Source organism: Chinchilla lanigera, unplaced genomic scaffold (assembly GCF_000276665.1).
Source record: "Chinchilla lanigera isolate Chin_1 unplaced genomic scaffold, ChiLan1.0 scaffold00050, whole genome shotgun sequence".
In the NCBI taxonomy this organism is placed as follows: Eukaryota; Metazoa; Chordata; class Mammalia; order Rodentia; family Chinchillidae; genus Chinchilla; species Chinchilla lanigera.
Genome location: NW_004955451.1, coordinates 7,517,870 through 7,532,421, shown reverse-complemented (window position 1 = coordinate 7,532,421; position 14,552 = coordinate 7,517,870). Strand labels below are relative to the sequence as shown.

The window sequence follows — 14,552 nt, the reverse complement described above, 5'->3', positions numbered from 1 at the left end:
TGACACATGATGAAAGACATACAAGTGAGACATTCCTGATCGTACATTTTCGAAGTAGCTGTCCCCCTCAACTTGTAATAACTGCAACTGGTTCTAAACGTCTTGTACTAGTGGTATTACTTGCAGAAATATAGGAAAATTACCCTTTACTATGAACACACATTTTAATAAAGAAAATAAGTGAAGATATCTTAAGTGTTCATTAGCTTTAAAAAAAATAGAATCATATCTACAGTTGTTTGCATTTAAGCTCATTTTAATGTAATGTTTTATTTCTTATAATGATGGAATCTGTTGTTATTCATTCTGCTTATGACATAATTATATGAAGTCCATAATTACTGTGTTCAGTAGGGATCTCAAAGTAGTCACATTTCCCTTGCATGAGTTAAGTGTGTCCCCACATCACCACTCTCCAAGGTTTTGTTTTACTCTGCCTAATTATAAGAAATATGGTACTAAATCAGTAGAAGTCACTGTTAAGGAAAGCATTTAAAAGCCTGGGCCTGCTCTTGTTATAAACTACCCACTGGGAAAAAAGCAATTTTAAAAAGCTTTGTTAAGCAACTTTTCACCCCGTCTTGAAAAGTTAAAACACTAACATAATGTGGTTCAGGCTTCTTAATGTACTGTGTCTTCTGTACAGATACTGCAGGCAAGTCTGTGTCTTTTAATTTGAGAATTTACTCTTCGGTTTCTCCTTGTAAGTTAACCATTGTGCTTAAGCCAGTGGATTATAATCAATGATTTTATAATCAGTGTAAACTCACCTTTTCTTTTCAGGTATAAATTTTAATATAATGGCTTTTTAGGCAAAGCCTTGTGTTTTTAATTATATCCGAATGTATTCATTTCAGATGATATCTGACTGTTTTTTTAAGTGATATAAGTGCTGTAAGCCATTTAGAGTTGGGGTAATAAATGGAAGAGTTCAAGAGGTAATTTCAGGAATGAATGTAAATATTGAATTTATTAATAATAGTAAATGTCTCTTTAGCAAATTTGTGTTTATATACTTAAATTGAATTTTTACAAAAGAAAACAAAAAAAGGCAATCCCATGTTAGCAAAACTCACACATTTACAAAATAAGCCCAACAGTCAGGCATGGTGGCACATGCGTATAATCCCAGCACTGGGGAGGCTGAGGCAGGAGGATCGTTGTGAGTTTGAGACCAGCCTGGGCTACAAAGTGAGCTCAAGGCCAGCCTGAGCTGCATATCGGGACTGTGTCTCAAAAAGACAAAAAACAAACAAACAAAAAAATAAGCCCAACAAAGGAGAGAGGCCACTCTTTGGTTACTTTCTCCCTGTATATGAAAGTCAACCTGATTTTTAAAATATTCCTATCTACTATATAATAAAGACTTGAAGGCAGAAGTACTGTTTTATGTAAATTATTTCATCTGTGGCTATAAGAATATACTTTTCCTAGCCGGGCATGGTGCATGCCTATAATCCCAGTACTGGAGGCTGAGGCAGGAGGAGTGACACAACTTCCAGGCCCGCCCAGGCTACATGGAAAGTTCAAGGATAATCTGAATTGCACAGTGAGACCTTGTCTCAAAATTTAAAAAAAAAAAAAAAATGTGCTTTTCCTAGAAATAGAAAATTTTCTTACAAATTTATAATACATACAAACTCAGATGTAGCAAAGGCAGACAATGTTTGTTATGTAATACTTTTAAGTTTGTTTCATTGCCCACACAGTGAAAGAAGAGCCATGCTAGCTTCTCAGACATCCCTTACACCGCTGGGAAGGAACAGCCGAAACATCTCAGCAACACTGGCCCTGGAATCTAAGGAGCTCGTAAAGTCTGTTCGTGCCATACTTGATACGGATTGTAAGTTCTCTTGAATTTTCCCCCTTTTTTTCATAATTCACTTCACAAAACAAAAGAAAATTCCAAGTCTTTCCATTTAATTTCATTAAGTATGTTGGTTTGCCTAAAGTAAAACTGATAATTAATCAATAAAAATCTCCATGCACCAACTGTAGGAGGAGAATATTTGATTTATTCTTCTTGTTCAAGTGTCTTTTGACTGAAAACACCTGACTGAGATGGAATGAATATAAAAAATATATCTTTAGCAATGGTGAAAAACTGAAAGGGTAGAATTAACATTGAGGGATTTTCAAATTATACCCAACAAATAAAATAAGAATGAAAGTATAGCCCAGTTGAGAAGAAGACCCCAAGACACAATAAAGGTGAAAGACAGATGGCTGAAACAGCACATTAAGTAGAACCACTTGGGAGGCGGGTTGGGTGCAGGATCACAGTCAGGCAAGACGAGGGAAAGATCCTGGGACAGTCGACGTGGTTATTAATGAAAGTGCTGAGGAAGAGCTGAACCAGGTCCCTCGTCTGCAGAGCTGCTGGGTCAGTTATTTGCTCCTCATCTAGGGCCAAGAGAATACATATTTTTAAAGAACTATAGGATCTGTCACTACATACCCCTTGAGTTAGCACTGGAACAACGCTCTACAACTTCGGAGTCCCAACAGGCAGAAATCCTTTGGGAAAACATACATGATTCCACACTTGCATCTTTCCTTCCTCCTGTCTCCCAGGGACTTCGCGCTCTTCATGTATTTCAACTCCCTTTTTATAACCACTGACATACCCTTTAGTATCCTGCAATAAAAATTATAGGTAATTTTCCCAACTGTATCCGTTATTTATAGAAATCAATAACATGTCCTAACTGTACATTGGGGAAAAATTAGGGCAGTGTGCTTTATAATAAAACAATATTTTTTGAACAGGTAAATTATTGAGTACAGCAATTCTAAAAGATATAATTTCTCAGGTGCTTGCACCTACACATACAGTCTCCACAAATATGATTGTAGACTGATGTCGAGTGTTATTTGGATGTAAATAGCATAAGCACATTGCCATCAATATTATGATTGTCCATAATGGTGAACAACTGTTGGTAAATTCTGAACAAAAGAAAATACGGTTTTCTGTCAGTTTACCTAGTAGTTACAACCCTGGAAAAGTTAATGTATATTAAAATTGTGCAAAAAATATTTGAGGTTTATCTGAAAGTAAAGTTATCTTCCAAGCTCAAGTAACTAAAAGGAAGATTTTTTTGAACAACACAAATCGTACAGAAATGTGAGCAAGATAAACCTTTGCTCCTTTAACTTTATCTCACCAACAGCAACCAAAAAAATAACTAAGACAGGGGCTCAGGCCCCACCCCAGGATGGGGAAGTAGCAAGGTCGCAGGATAGAAGAGTATGTTGTCAACAGTCATTTTTGTGATCATCTTGGGGGAACACAGTTAGTACATGTCAAATATGTTAGCTTAGTTGTCATGTCTGAATATCATCACTACAAGTATCCATTGTATATGACATGTTAGTAGAATATATACTATATTTTGTCATTGTTTCTTTCGTTAATGTCACCATTGACTGTCTAGTGAGCTCATATGTAATGTGAAGTAAGTACGTCAGACACGCAAGCTTAAATATCACCTGGTATTACGTGAGCAACGCAAAGTATTAATAACTTAAAGAGCAAAATTAGGAAATGGAGATAGATCTTTTGCAAATGAGAAGAGAACCAAGAAGTGGAAGAAAAGGAAGGAGCAGAGGCAAAGGGCATGTAAAAAGAATTAAGATGTGTTATGTACATATACCAGTTTCCCATGATACCTGTAACCATTATATACTGCCAGCATAGACTAATAAATGTTTTTAAAAATTTAAAATAAAGATAAATGGGTGGGTAGATGTGTGGATGGATGGATGGATGGAGGTAGATAAATCTACTAATTGTCAAAATAATGCATTTTGAATATGGTTCTGAGTAATAAATAGCTTGACTTGATGTAGGAAAACATTCAAAGACCTTGTGGGCAATTTTGAATTCACAGATATGTTCCAGAAGATTCGAAACCATGTCTCTAATAGTATCTGTTCACTTTTTGCAATATGTAAATTTGTAAAATTTTGAATGACCTAATACATTTTTAAAAATCAATGTATGTGTCAAAAACCCATGAGAATTCATTATGTAAAGCAATCCTGTGGGTCTTAGAGGGAATGAAAGTAATACATGTAAGCTCAGAATTTCATGTATCAAATATTCTTATGTTGTGATGGGGCCGGTGGAGGGAAACACCTGCGTAGACATAAACCAGTGGGGATTGCCGTCATTAATTTTAATTACCTTGCTAACATTAACCTTTATATCTGTCAAACATGATTATTCAAAGGAAATATTTGAAATTCAGCAGAACTTCTTTGAAAGGAAAGAGAAAAATTACATCTGCACTTTTTACCCATTTCATCCCCTGCTGTTTAAAACTCACAAATAGTTTCTCTGTTGTCTTTTTGTTTAAAATGCAATTGCTACTGTTGGCATATTTCACCAGTATTTAAAAAAAAAAAGAAAAAAAACTTTATCAGAGATATCTTTTTAGGTTTAATCATTCAGTAAAGCTCGGCTCATTTTTCTTTTTCTTTAAGCAGTGGGGTTTTCTACATGTATAATGGGAAGTAGAAAAGTATGACACTGAGATAATTTAGCCACAAGCCCCTCTCCATTTCCTTTGCTATGGCTCTATGGTTATTTCAAGTTACAATTTGAAATATTCACTTGGGTAATTGCCTCCACTTTTTTTCTTTTGAGACAGGGTCTCGCTATGCAGCTCAGGCTGGACTTGAGTTCGCTTTGTAGCCCATGCTGGTCTTGAGCTTGCAACAATCCTCCTGCCTCAGCCTCCTGAATCCACTTTTGTGTAATACAAGTGTCCTCTAGGATGTTACATTATAGCTTTTCCTCACAAATCTGAAGTATAGGATTTCTTGGGTCTTACAGCTTAAAACCAGGCTTTACGGCCTATCTAGGAAGACAGACCCTTTCCGGATCATGGGCTCCACTAAAATCTGATGAAAACGTGCATTTTCATACATTTCACATCAATTTTCGTATTATTTATGAACCCCAACCTAAGAACGCCTCTCACAGGGAACGCAGATGCTTTCTGCACCATTGCAGACGTGGCCATCCTCCCTTCGTCGGATAGCTCTGGAGAATTAGCCAAGGAAACTGTGCCAGCCATGTCGCCTGGCTCTTCTGTGCCCCCTAGATGTGCCCCACCAAGCACCACTGTTGCTCACTCAGCTTCACTGAAAACTTACTTAGCCTGTGAGCCTATTTTCTCATATAAAAAGCGGAGATCATAGTATCTAAATGGCAAGATTGGAAGATGAATGAAATACATGTAAAATACCTAAGAGAGACCCCTAGGAACAGAACAGGTCCCATTTTTGAACGTTACTCTTGCTGTTATTCCACTGTCAGTGCTACTGCTGTTCCCACATGATTACTATGGAAAGCAATTAATATAAATTTACTTCCTTTCTATGCTAAGTTATTTGTCTAAAGATTCGTTCAGCTTGAGTGCATTTGGAAATACGGTTGATGGGAGCTTTTCTTAATATTGAACATTTCAGGGTGCTGATTTTGAGTTAGAATGCAGTCATTGCAGGAAACTGCGGCTTAAGGTCTGCCTCAGCATCTTATCTTTCAGTTGTTTATTGCTCACTGTGAGAAACTGTACTCTATTCTATTACTTCTAGTAAAACAGTGTGAAGACAGGATAGAGGTTTTCAATCAGTATCGGGACCCCTGAGAATACTTCTGTCAGTCTCCATCAATATTTACATGGTCACTGTTGTTATGATGCCTTCATGTAATCTTCAAGTGGAATAACTGCTTCTGCAGAAATATAACCATTTTTGGTTGGTACATAGGTTGTCAAAATAATTCCATAGTAAAGGCAATTAAAATGGCAGTTCTATTCTTATTTTTAAAATCCTGCCAGATATGCCATAGTAGATGTTTAATAAAAAGAGATTTTATTGATTAAGGTAAGTTGGCAGTGTAAGTGCAGGCATCTCACTACCTTCCTTCAAGGTTTCCATGGAAATGATAAATAAACAGTCATAGCAGGGCATAAAGCATCAAAAGCCATAGCAGTTTCTGTAACTCCTAAAACCTTTTTGGTGGAGGGCTAGAACCACGTGGGAGGAAAACAAAGGGCCCCTGGCGCTGGGTCGGCTGAGCATCGTGAGTGATAGTGGGAATAAGGGGGGGGGGACCCAAAGCAGGAGGGCACCCTTCACAGGTCCTACTTGGAAGTGCCGAGTAATAAACTCCAAGGTGGCTGGGCTGGGGGCGCATAGCAGTAGACTTGTTTAGCTTTTTTTTGATCTTGAGTCAGTAACACTTGTTGAAACTTCCAGGATTTGCACCAATTCTTTGTCAAGCAGAAGGGCACCTGGGGCTGGTTCCTTTAGGAAGCGAGGACAGGCACTCGGGCACACAGGAAGCTATGAATATAAAGGAGCTGGCGCCAAATGCCGTGTGCTTGTGCACGGCCAGCTCTGGCCCTGGCTCACTCCCCAGCCCCCCTATACTACTGTAGCATCCTTTATTCACAGTGCAAATACAAATTAGTCAACCCCTACGCTGAGGTCTGAGAAGGTAACTCCAGTGACTTGATTAAATGTCAGGGGGGTGGCGCTCCTATCATTCCACAAGTGAAAAACCAATTCTGAGTAGAGAGCTTTCAACATGCAAGCTTTTAAGAATAGAAATATGTAACATATAATAGATACATACACATCTCATTCAAGCCTTACAAATATATGCAAACATACATAATACAGGTATGTAGTTTGTACGTAATAAAGCAAGAAAATATAGCAATCAAGGTTCAGAATGGACTTTGGGATCAATACTGTAGAGTGATCTCATGCTAAAATCTTCCCACTCTGCCCCTACACTTAGAATTGACATTTGAAACTGGGTGCTAAGAAGCAAGGAAGGAATATCTCCCTGTGCCAGAAACAGGCTGAGTCTATCAGTGTAACTAGGGTCTTAGGCGTCAGAGATTCTCAGAACTGAGATGAGCAGTTGGAGCTAAAATTTCTATGCCCACAATGGCTTAATGATGTGTGAGCATAGGAAGCAAGGGGCAGGAATCCTCCCGTAGAGAATATACTTTCTTGGGGCTGGGGATTTAGCTCAGCGGCACAGCGCCTGCATGGCAAGCGCAAGGTCGTTACTTCGATTCTCAGTACCAGACACAAACAAGCAAACAAACAAAAAACAACCAGAAAAAAAGAGAATATACTTTCTTTTCTTAAATTACTCATATATTAGGCATCAAAAAATCTCAAATTTAGGAGCCATCTGGGCCTGCCGCTAATTAATGTTGAAAGTAAATATTCTCATCCACTACAGGTGGGAATGTACTTTGGCACATCCTTGGGAATCAGCTTTCAGTGTGTATCAAGAGCTTTCGAAATCCCCATTGGAAAGGGTTTTTGAAAGTTAAGGAAAATGTTTTCAGTGGTCATATATTTTAACTCAATCATACCAGCTTGAGGTATTTTTGCAAAGAAAATAATGAAAGATGGGCATAATTATGTACGTGTAAGTATTTCATTACAGCATTACAGTATCAAAAATATGAATGTTAGCTGTCATTTTTATTCAATCCACTGAAAATAAGAAAATCATTTCCCCTATTGTCTTTTTTTTTTTTTCCCAGTGCCGGGAATCGAACTCACGACCTTGCGCTTGCCAGGCAGGCGCTGTGCCGCTGAGCTAAATCCCCAGCCCCTTCCCCTATTGGCTTGGTTACTTTTCTCTCGTTGCTGAGACAAAATACCCAACACTGAAAATTAAGGACGGAAAGGTTTATTTAGGTCACACTTTGCAGAGATTTCAGCCTGTAATCGGCTGACTCCAAGGCAGGGTGGCAGGGCACAGGGGCAGCAATTCAAGGTGGCACGAGACGGCAAAAGCAGCAAGAGCTAAAGGGGAGAAGAGCAAGTCTCTTTTCCTCCCTTAGATTGTATGCAGGCTGCCTACCCTCGTCTAGGTGCCCTCCCCTTTCACAGGCGCAGGCTGTTTATACAGCGAGGACCTTGTCCCTCTGCCGAGTCACTTACTTTCACTTCTAGACTTCCCAAGTTGACACTGTGAACAATGGTAAGAGCGTGTCCTTTACACCGAAGGGTATAGAACTGCTGAGTCACTTAAAGCTTCCAGACTTCTGAAGTTGACACAGTGTATCCACCATAACATCTACCAAGCAGTGATCATCTGATTGCATATATCTGTCAATCCAAGCCTCTTGTATCAATTCAGGTGTTCCCATCAGAAATCAGCAGTATTTTAACTCTTAAAAATAAAATGACGGTAATACCTGCTTTTGTCTTTATGTTTTGAAGCTAATTAGGAGTTGCCTAATTAGGAGGAAAGGTTTGATGAGAAAGCGTAGGGGGGAACAGTACTGTAGCATTTTAAATGCCTCATGATTTGCCTTTTTTTTTTTTTTTCCTGTCTTTTTGAGACAGGGTCTTGCCAGTTCAGGCTGGCCTTGAGCTCACTTTGTAGGCCAGGCTGGTCTCCAACTTGCAGTGATCCTCCTGCCTCAGCCTCCCAGGTGCTGAGATTATAGGCGTGCACCACCACGCCCAGTTGTTTTGATTTGTCTTTCAGATCCTTTCTTTCTTTCAAATCCAGAAGTCAGACTTGTTATGGCAGCTTCTCGTTCTATTTATTCTAGATTTGAAATACTCATCATTATTTTTATTGCCCCCCCCAAGAGCATATTTTTATTAAGGAGCTTGAATTTATCAAAGGGAAGCTCTGTTTCTTTAATGAAAATCCATTATATTATTTAAAGTGGACATTATATTATTTGCCCCCACACACACACACACACATGTGCTATCTATATATATATACCTTTCTGCTCCTAAAATCTGGAAAGGTGTTCCAAGCATTAGGAAGTAACTGATTGTGTAATTCTATTTCATGTAAGGGACGTCATCTGTTTGTGTAAAGCAAACTTGTTCTGTAGTGACTTAATTTCTCAGAGTCAGATATGTACCACTATAAATACTTGTGGAATCTAACCATTCAAGAAAATGCTAAACTTGTATAGTCTCTTGTATTGTTGCAGGTTGAGTGTAGGTTACTGCTGTAAGGTTCTGCGAAGAAAATGGATCCAATTTAATCTCGCGAGATTTAATTCTGTTTTAAGCGGGCAAGTGATCATTAGCATCAAGAAACATAATAATTAATTTTGTTCCTCATACCATTGTATTTTCAGTAAAAAAAAAAAAAAGTGAAGATAAAAAGTTTCATTATTTCATTCCTTCTAGAACAGTTACTGAGTATCTACAATGGGCCACACCCTGGGGTAAGCACTAGGATAAAAGTATAAACAAGAAAGCCTTGCTGTCGAGGAGCTTAGGTAAATTCAGTGGATAGAGATGGATGGACAAATCAGCAGAGAAGAAAATATCATAATTCTAGGCAGTGGTGAGTGGAATGTACATAATGAAATGGGATGACGAGTTAGGAAAGGCGTGCGGATGCTCCTTAAGAATGATACACAAAGAAGTACTATTTGAAAAGGTAGTGCTGGGGGCCAGGCCCAGCCAGGAGAAAATCTATGAAAAAGAGTTTTTCGGCCCTAGTACAAAACCCATGAAGCAAGAGCAAACTTGACATATTTGAGGGACAGAAAATAAATAAAGAAAAAGACCTCTGTGTCTAATATATATGGACAAGCAAGAGAGCACCATAAAGGTGCAGAAGGAGCCAGATCACATGAGGTTTTAAAAACCATACTAAGGAGTTTGGGTTTTATTTGAAGTGCCATAGGGAGCCATGGATGGTTACTCATGAAAGGAGTAGTGTGATCTACATTTGTAAAGGTCTCCCAAGCATTTGCCTGACAGCTCTTGACAGTTCCAGTATCAGAACTGGAGGAGTAGCAGAAGTAAAGAAAGCAGGAAGACAGGTTGGCCATTGCAGTGACTGAGGGCGGAGATAGAGGTCCCGTGGCTTAAGTTTGAAGTAGCGAGTTTGGTGGTGTGTTAGTACGTATAAACTTTGGAACACCTGGACTTCATATGAATGTGTTCACTTGACATTCATGTATGCATGACATCAGTAAGTACTTGAAGAGTATTACCCCTGCTCCAGTTGCTACAGGAGCAGGTGTTTGTTATCATCTTGAATTTTACACTACGCATTGTTTCCTTATTGTTTGTTTTATTCATTTATCAACTACTGAGTAATTGTGGGTTTTTTTCCATTAAAATAAACTCCTGAGAATTGAAGGGCTGAAATCATTAACTACTAGAGATCTATAGCAACAATTCTCTATTGGTATATGGGAAGCAAACATAGTTTTTCAGACAGAAAAATCAGAAAGCCATCATGTTTCCAGCGTTGAATACATGCAATCAAATAACTGTTATGAGGCAACCCCAAAGTTACCACATATTACAGGTTTTCGTAGACAATCATTTACAGGAAAGTATCTCAGATACCTACTTTAATCGTATATAGTGCCAGTAGCCGTAAGGTATAGAGGCATGGCTGGACAAGCAAGACTTAATTTTTCCCACGAGGCAGGAGTATAGGTGTCTAGGGGATTTCAGGATGTGCAATATCTAGGATTTAATCAAGTAAAAATCTGTATTCCTTAGTATGAACATGCTGAACAACCAGTCACAGAAAACGTCTTCAAACAAAAAGGCAGAAAACACTGCAGTGAGTACAGATTCAAGGTCACAGACAGCATCGGTGATAAAATATAGAGAATTATCACTGTTTCAAAAATTCTAATTTTTTTCACCTTTAAAACTAACTATAATGATAGAATACTTAAAGTATGATTCACGTTTCAGTCCTTCACTGGGTAAACAAAATGTAAATGACTGTAGAAAGAAATATTTTCCCTCGAGTCCTGAAAACGTCTTCATTCAAATAGAAGACATTCTTTTGGGTTAATGGCATAGGCGTTCTGCAGGGTTTATACGAGGACAAAGTAGTAACAACTCATCCCCAAAAAAGGCAGCACTATTAAAATGTGCGCAATAACAGCTCTCACAGTTATCTGACGTGATAAAATAGTTCAATTTAGAACCAGAAGTTCAGTTCCTGCCTTCAACAGAGTATTAATATTATTAATACAGATAATATCTTTAAAAATAATATAGATACAGAAAGTTTTAAAATTTGTATCAGTTTTCCAGTTGAAGTGTAATTTTATATTAATGTGTCCTCACAGCGACCCTATGAGATAGACACCGTTTCTAATTTAAAAAATACAAAAAGAGCAAGACATGCAAGACTTAAATGATTTAACTAGAAAAGACAGTGCCAAAACCCATACTCAAATCTCTGACTCTCTAAGTTTAGTGTCTGGGTAAGTATCACAGAAGTGCACTTAAAATGTATCACAGTTGCATTGGCATTTTCTTTCTGTAGAGATGTATAAAGTTGTACAGTATCTTATAAGCGTGGCATCTAAGAGTTGGGAAATATGATGACCTCTCTGAGTATTACCCCTGAGTATTATCCAAAGAGGGGATACAGTCTTCATGTGGCTGTCTCAAGAATTGAGTTGCCTACGAAAATGTTTTTGCAAAACACAAAACACTCCGTAAAGGTAAGATGATTCAGAGTTGGTGCAAATTGCAATCTTGGAACAAAATATACCTTGCCTGATTTTCATGATTTACAAATAAAATAAAATAACATATTGCACTAGTTCAAGAAGTTTCATCCTTTTCAATCAGATACGAGCTACATAACTCCTTGATAACACTGGCTTTCTCTAGGATTGGGGGGTTCTTATTGGAAACTTATGTATTATTTGGTTTTTTTTTTAGAGTGAGCATATGTTACTTCTCAAATTTAAATCATCTTTTAATGTAAAATAATTGTGAAACATCATGGAAACTTCAACCTCACAGTAGTGTGTAAAACCTCTTTGTAAGCATAAGCATACAAGAGGGAATAATACATAAAAAGAGAATAATAAGTGTGCCGATGTCAAGATCTTAAATCTGAGGATTTAACGTCAATAACCAGATCTTGAATAATAACTACTGAAAATGGGGGACTTTATGACCTTATTCAACTGGTGTTACTGATCAGATTAAAAAGTATTTAGTGGCTGGGGATATTAGCTCAGTGACACAAGTGCCTGCCTGGCAAGGGCAGGATCCTGAGTTCGATGTCCGGTTTTGCTCTCCTGTGATACTTATCAAAAAAAAAAAAAGTATTTAGTTACTGAGATTATGCAGTGCTATCAGTGTTTCTCATTTCTTTTATGATAATCTCTAAATACTAATGGAAAATAAAATCTAAATAAAATAGGGAAAACATGGAGAATGAGAAGAGCTGGTTCTTCTTGTTTCACAAGATCTTTTTGAGTTTTCTTGGTTTTTTTTTTTTTTTGGTACCAGGAATCGAACTGAGGACCTTGCATTTGCCAGGCAGGCGCTTGTGCCACTGAACTATATCCCTGGCACACAAGACCTTTTGCAACCTTAGATAAACTACTCAATTTCACTTTTACTCCATGTAGTAATGAAAAAACTGTATTTGTATCTAAGTATTGTAGGATAAAAGTGAAGTCACATTTGTGAAATTACCATTTGTTTTTATATAACAATTAGTTGAGCCGGGTGTGGTGTAATCCCAGCCCTCCAGAGGCTGAGGCAGGAGGATCATTGCAAGTTTGAGATCAGCCTGAGCCACAAAGTGAGCTCAAGGCCAGCCTGAAGTGCATAGGAAGACCCTGTCTCAAAAAAAAGACAAAACAAAACAAAACAAAACAAAACACCCAACCAGTTGTTTGTCTCCTAAAAGAAGATAGATTCATTTTTACTTGTAAAGAGGCTAAAATACTATGCTACACAAATAGAATGTGTAGTATTAATAGATTACATGCTACAGAAAATAAGATAGCACCAACTCATAAGCTTGTTGTGAAGGTTAAAGATAATGTGTCTAAAGTGGCCAGCTGATTTAAAGTGGCTTGCGTCTGGTAGGTGCTAATGTATACCCCTGTCATCTGTAATCTCCATTGTTCTTAGTCATTCTGTAAAAGGATTATTTTCCCTTACAGCCTTAAACTATTCTTTTTTCCCCCCTCTTCTTTTTCCCCTCCTTCTCCTTTCTCTCCCTCCCTCCCTCTCCTTTTTCTCGGGAGCCTAAAGCCTTGAAAATGAAAGATTTCTACTAATTGTACATTTATATAGTCTATCATTATTAAATTACTCTTTTGAGAACATGTGAGAAATCATGCACTAAATCCCCTAAAAAGTAACTGCAAAGTGACATTTTACTTTCAAGTACAGTAGAATTGGGGTAGGAAACTCACTTTCAACCTGAATTTATTTCATGGTTATAAAGGTTGAACTAATAAAGAAATTTATGTCTATCCTGTGGCTGCTTTCAGGGTCGTCTGGAAATAGTCCATGCAGTTCTATATGTGGAGAGGGTTGCTGTGCAGAGCTTATGTGGAAGATCAATGCATTACAATTGCCCAGGCATGGGGTCTAGTTAGCTACAGTTCTCTAGAAAGTTCTCTATGAAGTTGACTTTCACAAGCATTTCATCCATCTGAGCAGAAGTAGCCACATCTAGAGGAAGAATGTTCCAGACAGAGGGGACAGCAATTGGAAAGGCCTGTGGAGCATGTTTGATGTGTTTGAGGAAAGCCAAGAGGATGGGATGGTTGTGATGACCTGTTCATTGTATCATTAGGTCCTCAGTCCAACTGTCTCCTTTCACAAAGACCTGTCCATCCACCATCTGCAGAGACTGTTTCACTTCCCTATTGTATTCTCTTCACATTTTTTATTTTCTTTTTTATTGTCTGTCTCCTTTATTAAAATATGAGCTCCCTAAGAACAGGGATCTTGCGTGTTTTGCACAATACAATTAGGTAACACCAAGAACAGTGCATTCTATAGAATGGGCATCCTCAAGGACTTATATTTCATTATTGGAATTAATATCTGCTTGATGAATATGTTTAGTAATGGATGTATACGTATTCAATGTGTTTTCCTAAATTTCATTTACTTAAGAATGAACAAAATAGTGAAGAACCATTTTTTTGTTTTAAAGAGAAAAAAATAAAAACAATGATAGAGAATTTCAAAACAAGATACTAGGAAATTAATAATGGTTAATATATTGCACCTTCGAAGTAGTTACTCAGATTATAAGATACAGGCAGGCACAAACAGCCCCCTTGAATGAACTAAAAAAAAATTAGTAGTATAACTATCTTAGCTATCTAGTGTGTGTGTGTGTGTGTGTGTGTCTGTATAAAATTTTCCCTTCCTTCTTTTTTCCTTTCCTCCATCCCAGTTGATCTTTCCTTTTGAGCAGTTTCTTTCCCTTTCACAATATTTATTATAGATTTTAGATCTTGTTTACTCTGCAGTTTCTCACACTAAGGAGATAATACAATGTTTACACATGTGAGTTGATTTATTTTACTTATGAGTATGGTCTCTACTTCCATCATTTACCTGTGAAAGCCTCAAGTTTATCTTTCTTTATAGCTGAGTAGTACTGCATTATATAAAAATACCATGTTTTTTAATCCATTCCTCAGTTGATGGGCATTTGAGTTGTTTCCAAGACTTAGCTATTACAAATTGTGTTGCTAAAAACATTGGTTCACATA

At 37.6% G+C, this 14,552-nt stretch overlaps 1 protein-coding gene across 4 annotated transcripts in view; it reads left to right on the top strand.

Moving 5' to 3' along the window:
• Positions 1-14,552, top strand: part of Stxbp4 (syntaxin binding protein 4) — a 172,406-nt gene that overhangs the window by 103,269 nt on the left and 54,585 nt on the right. For all 4 annotated transcript variants that reach the window (XM_013519379.1, XM_013519380.1, XM_005394087.2 and 1 more), the window contains one exon: positions 1,710-1,843. In XM_013519379.1, the coding sequence (XP_013374833.1) occupies positions 1,710-1,843 (134 nt within the window). The remainder of the gene's footprint in view (positions 1-1,709; positions 1,844-14,552) is intronic.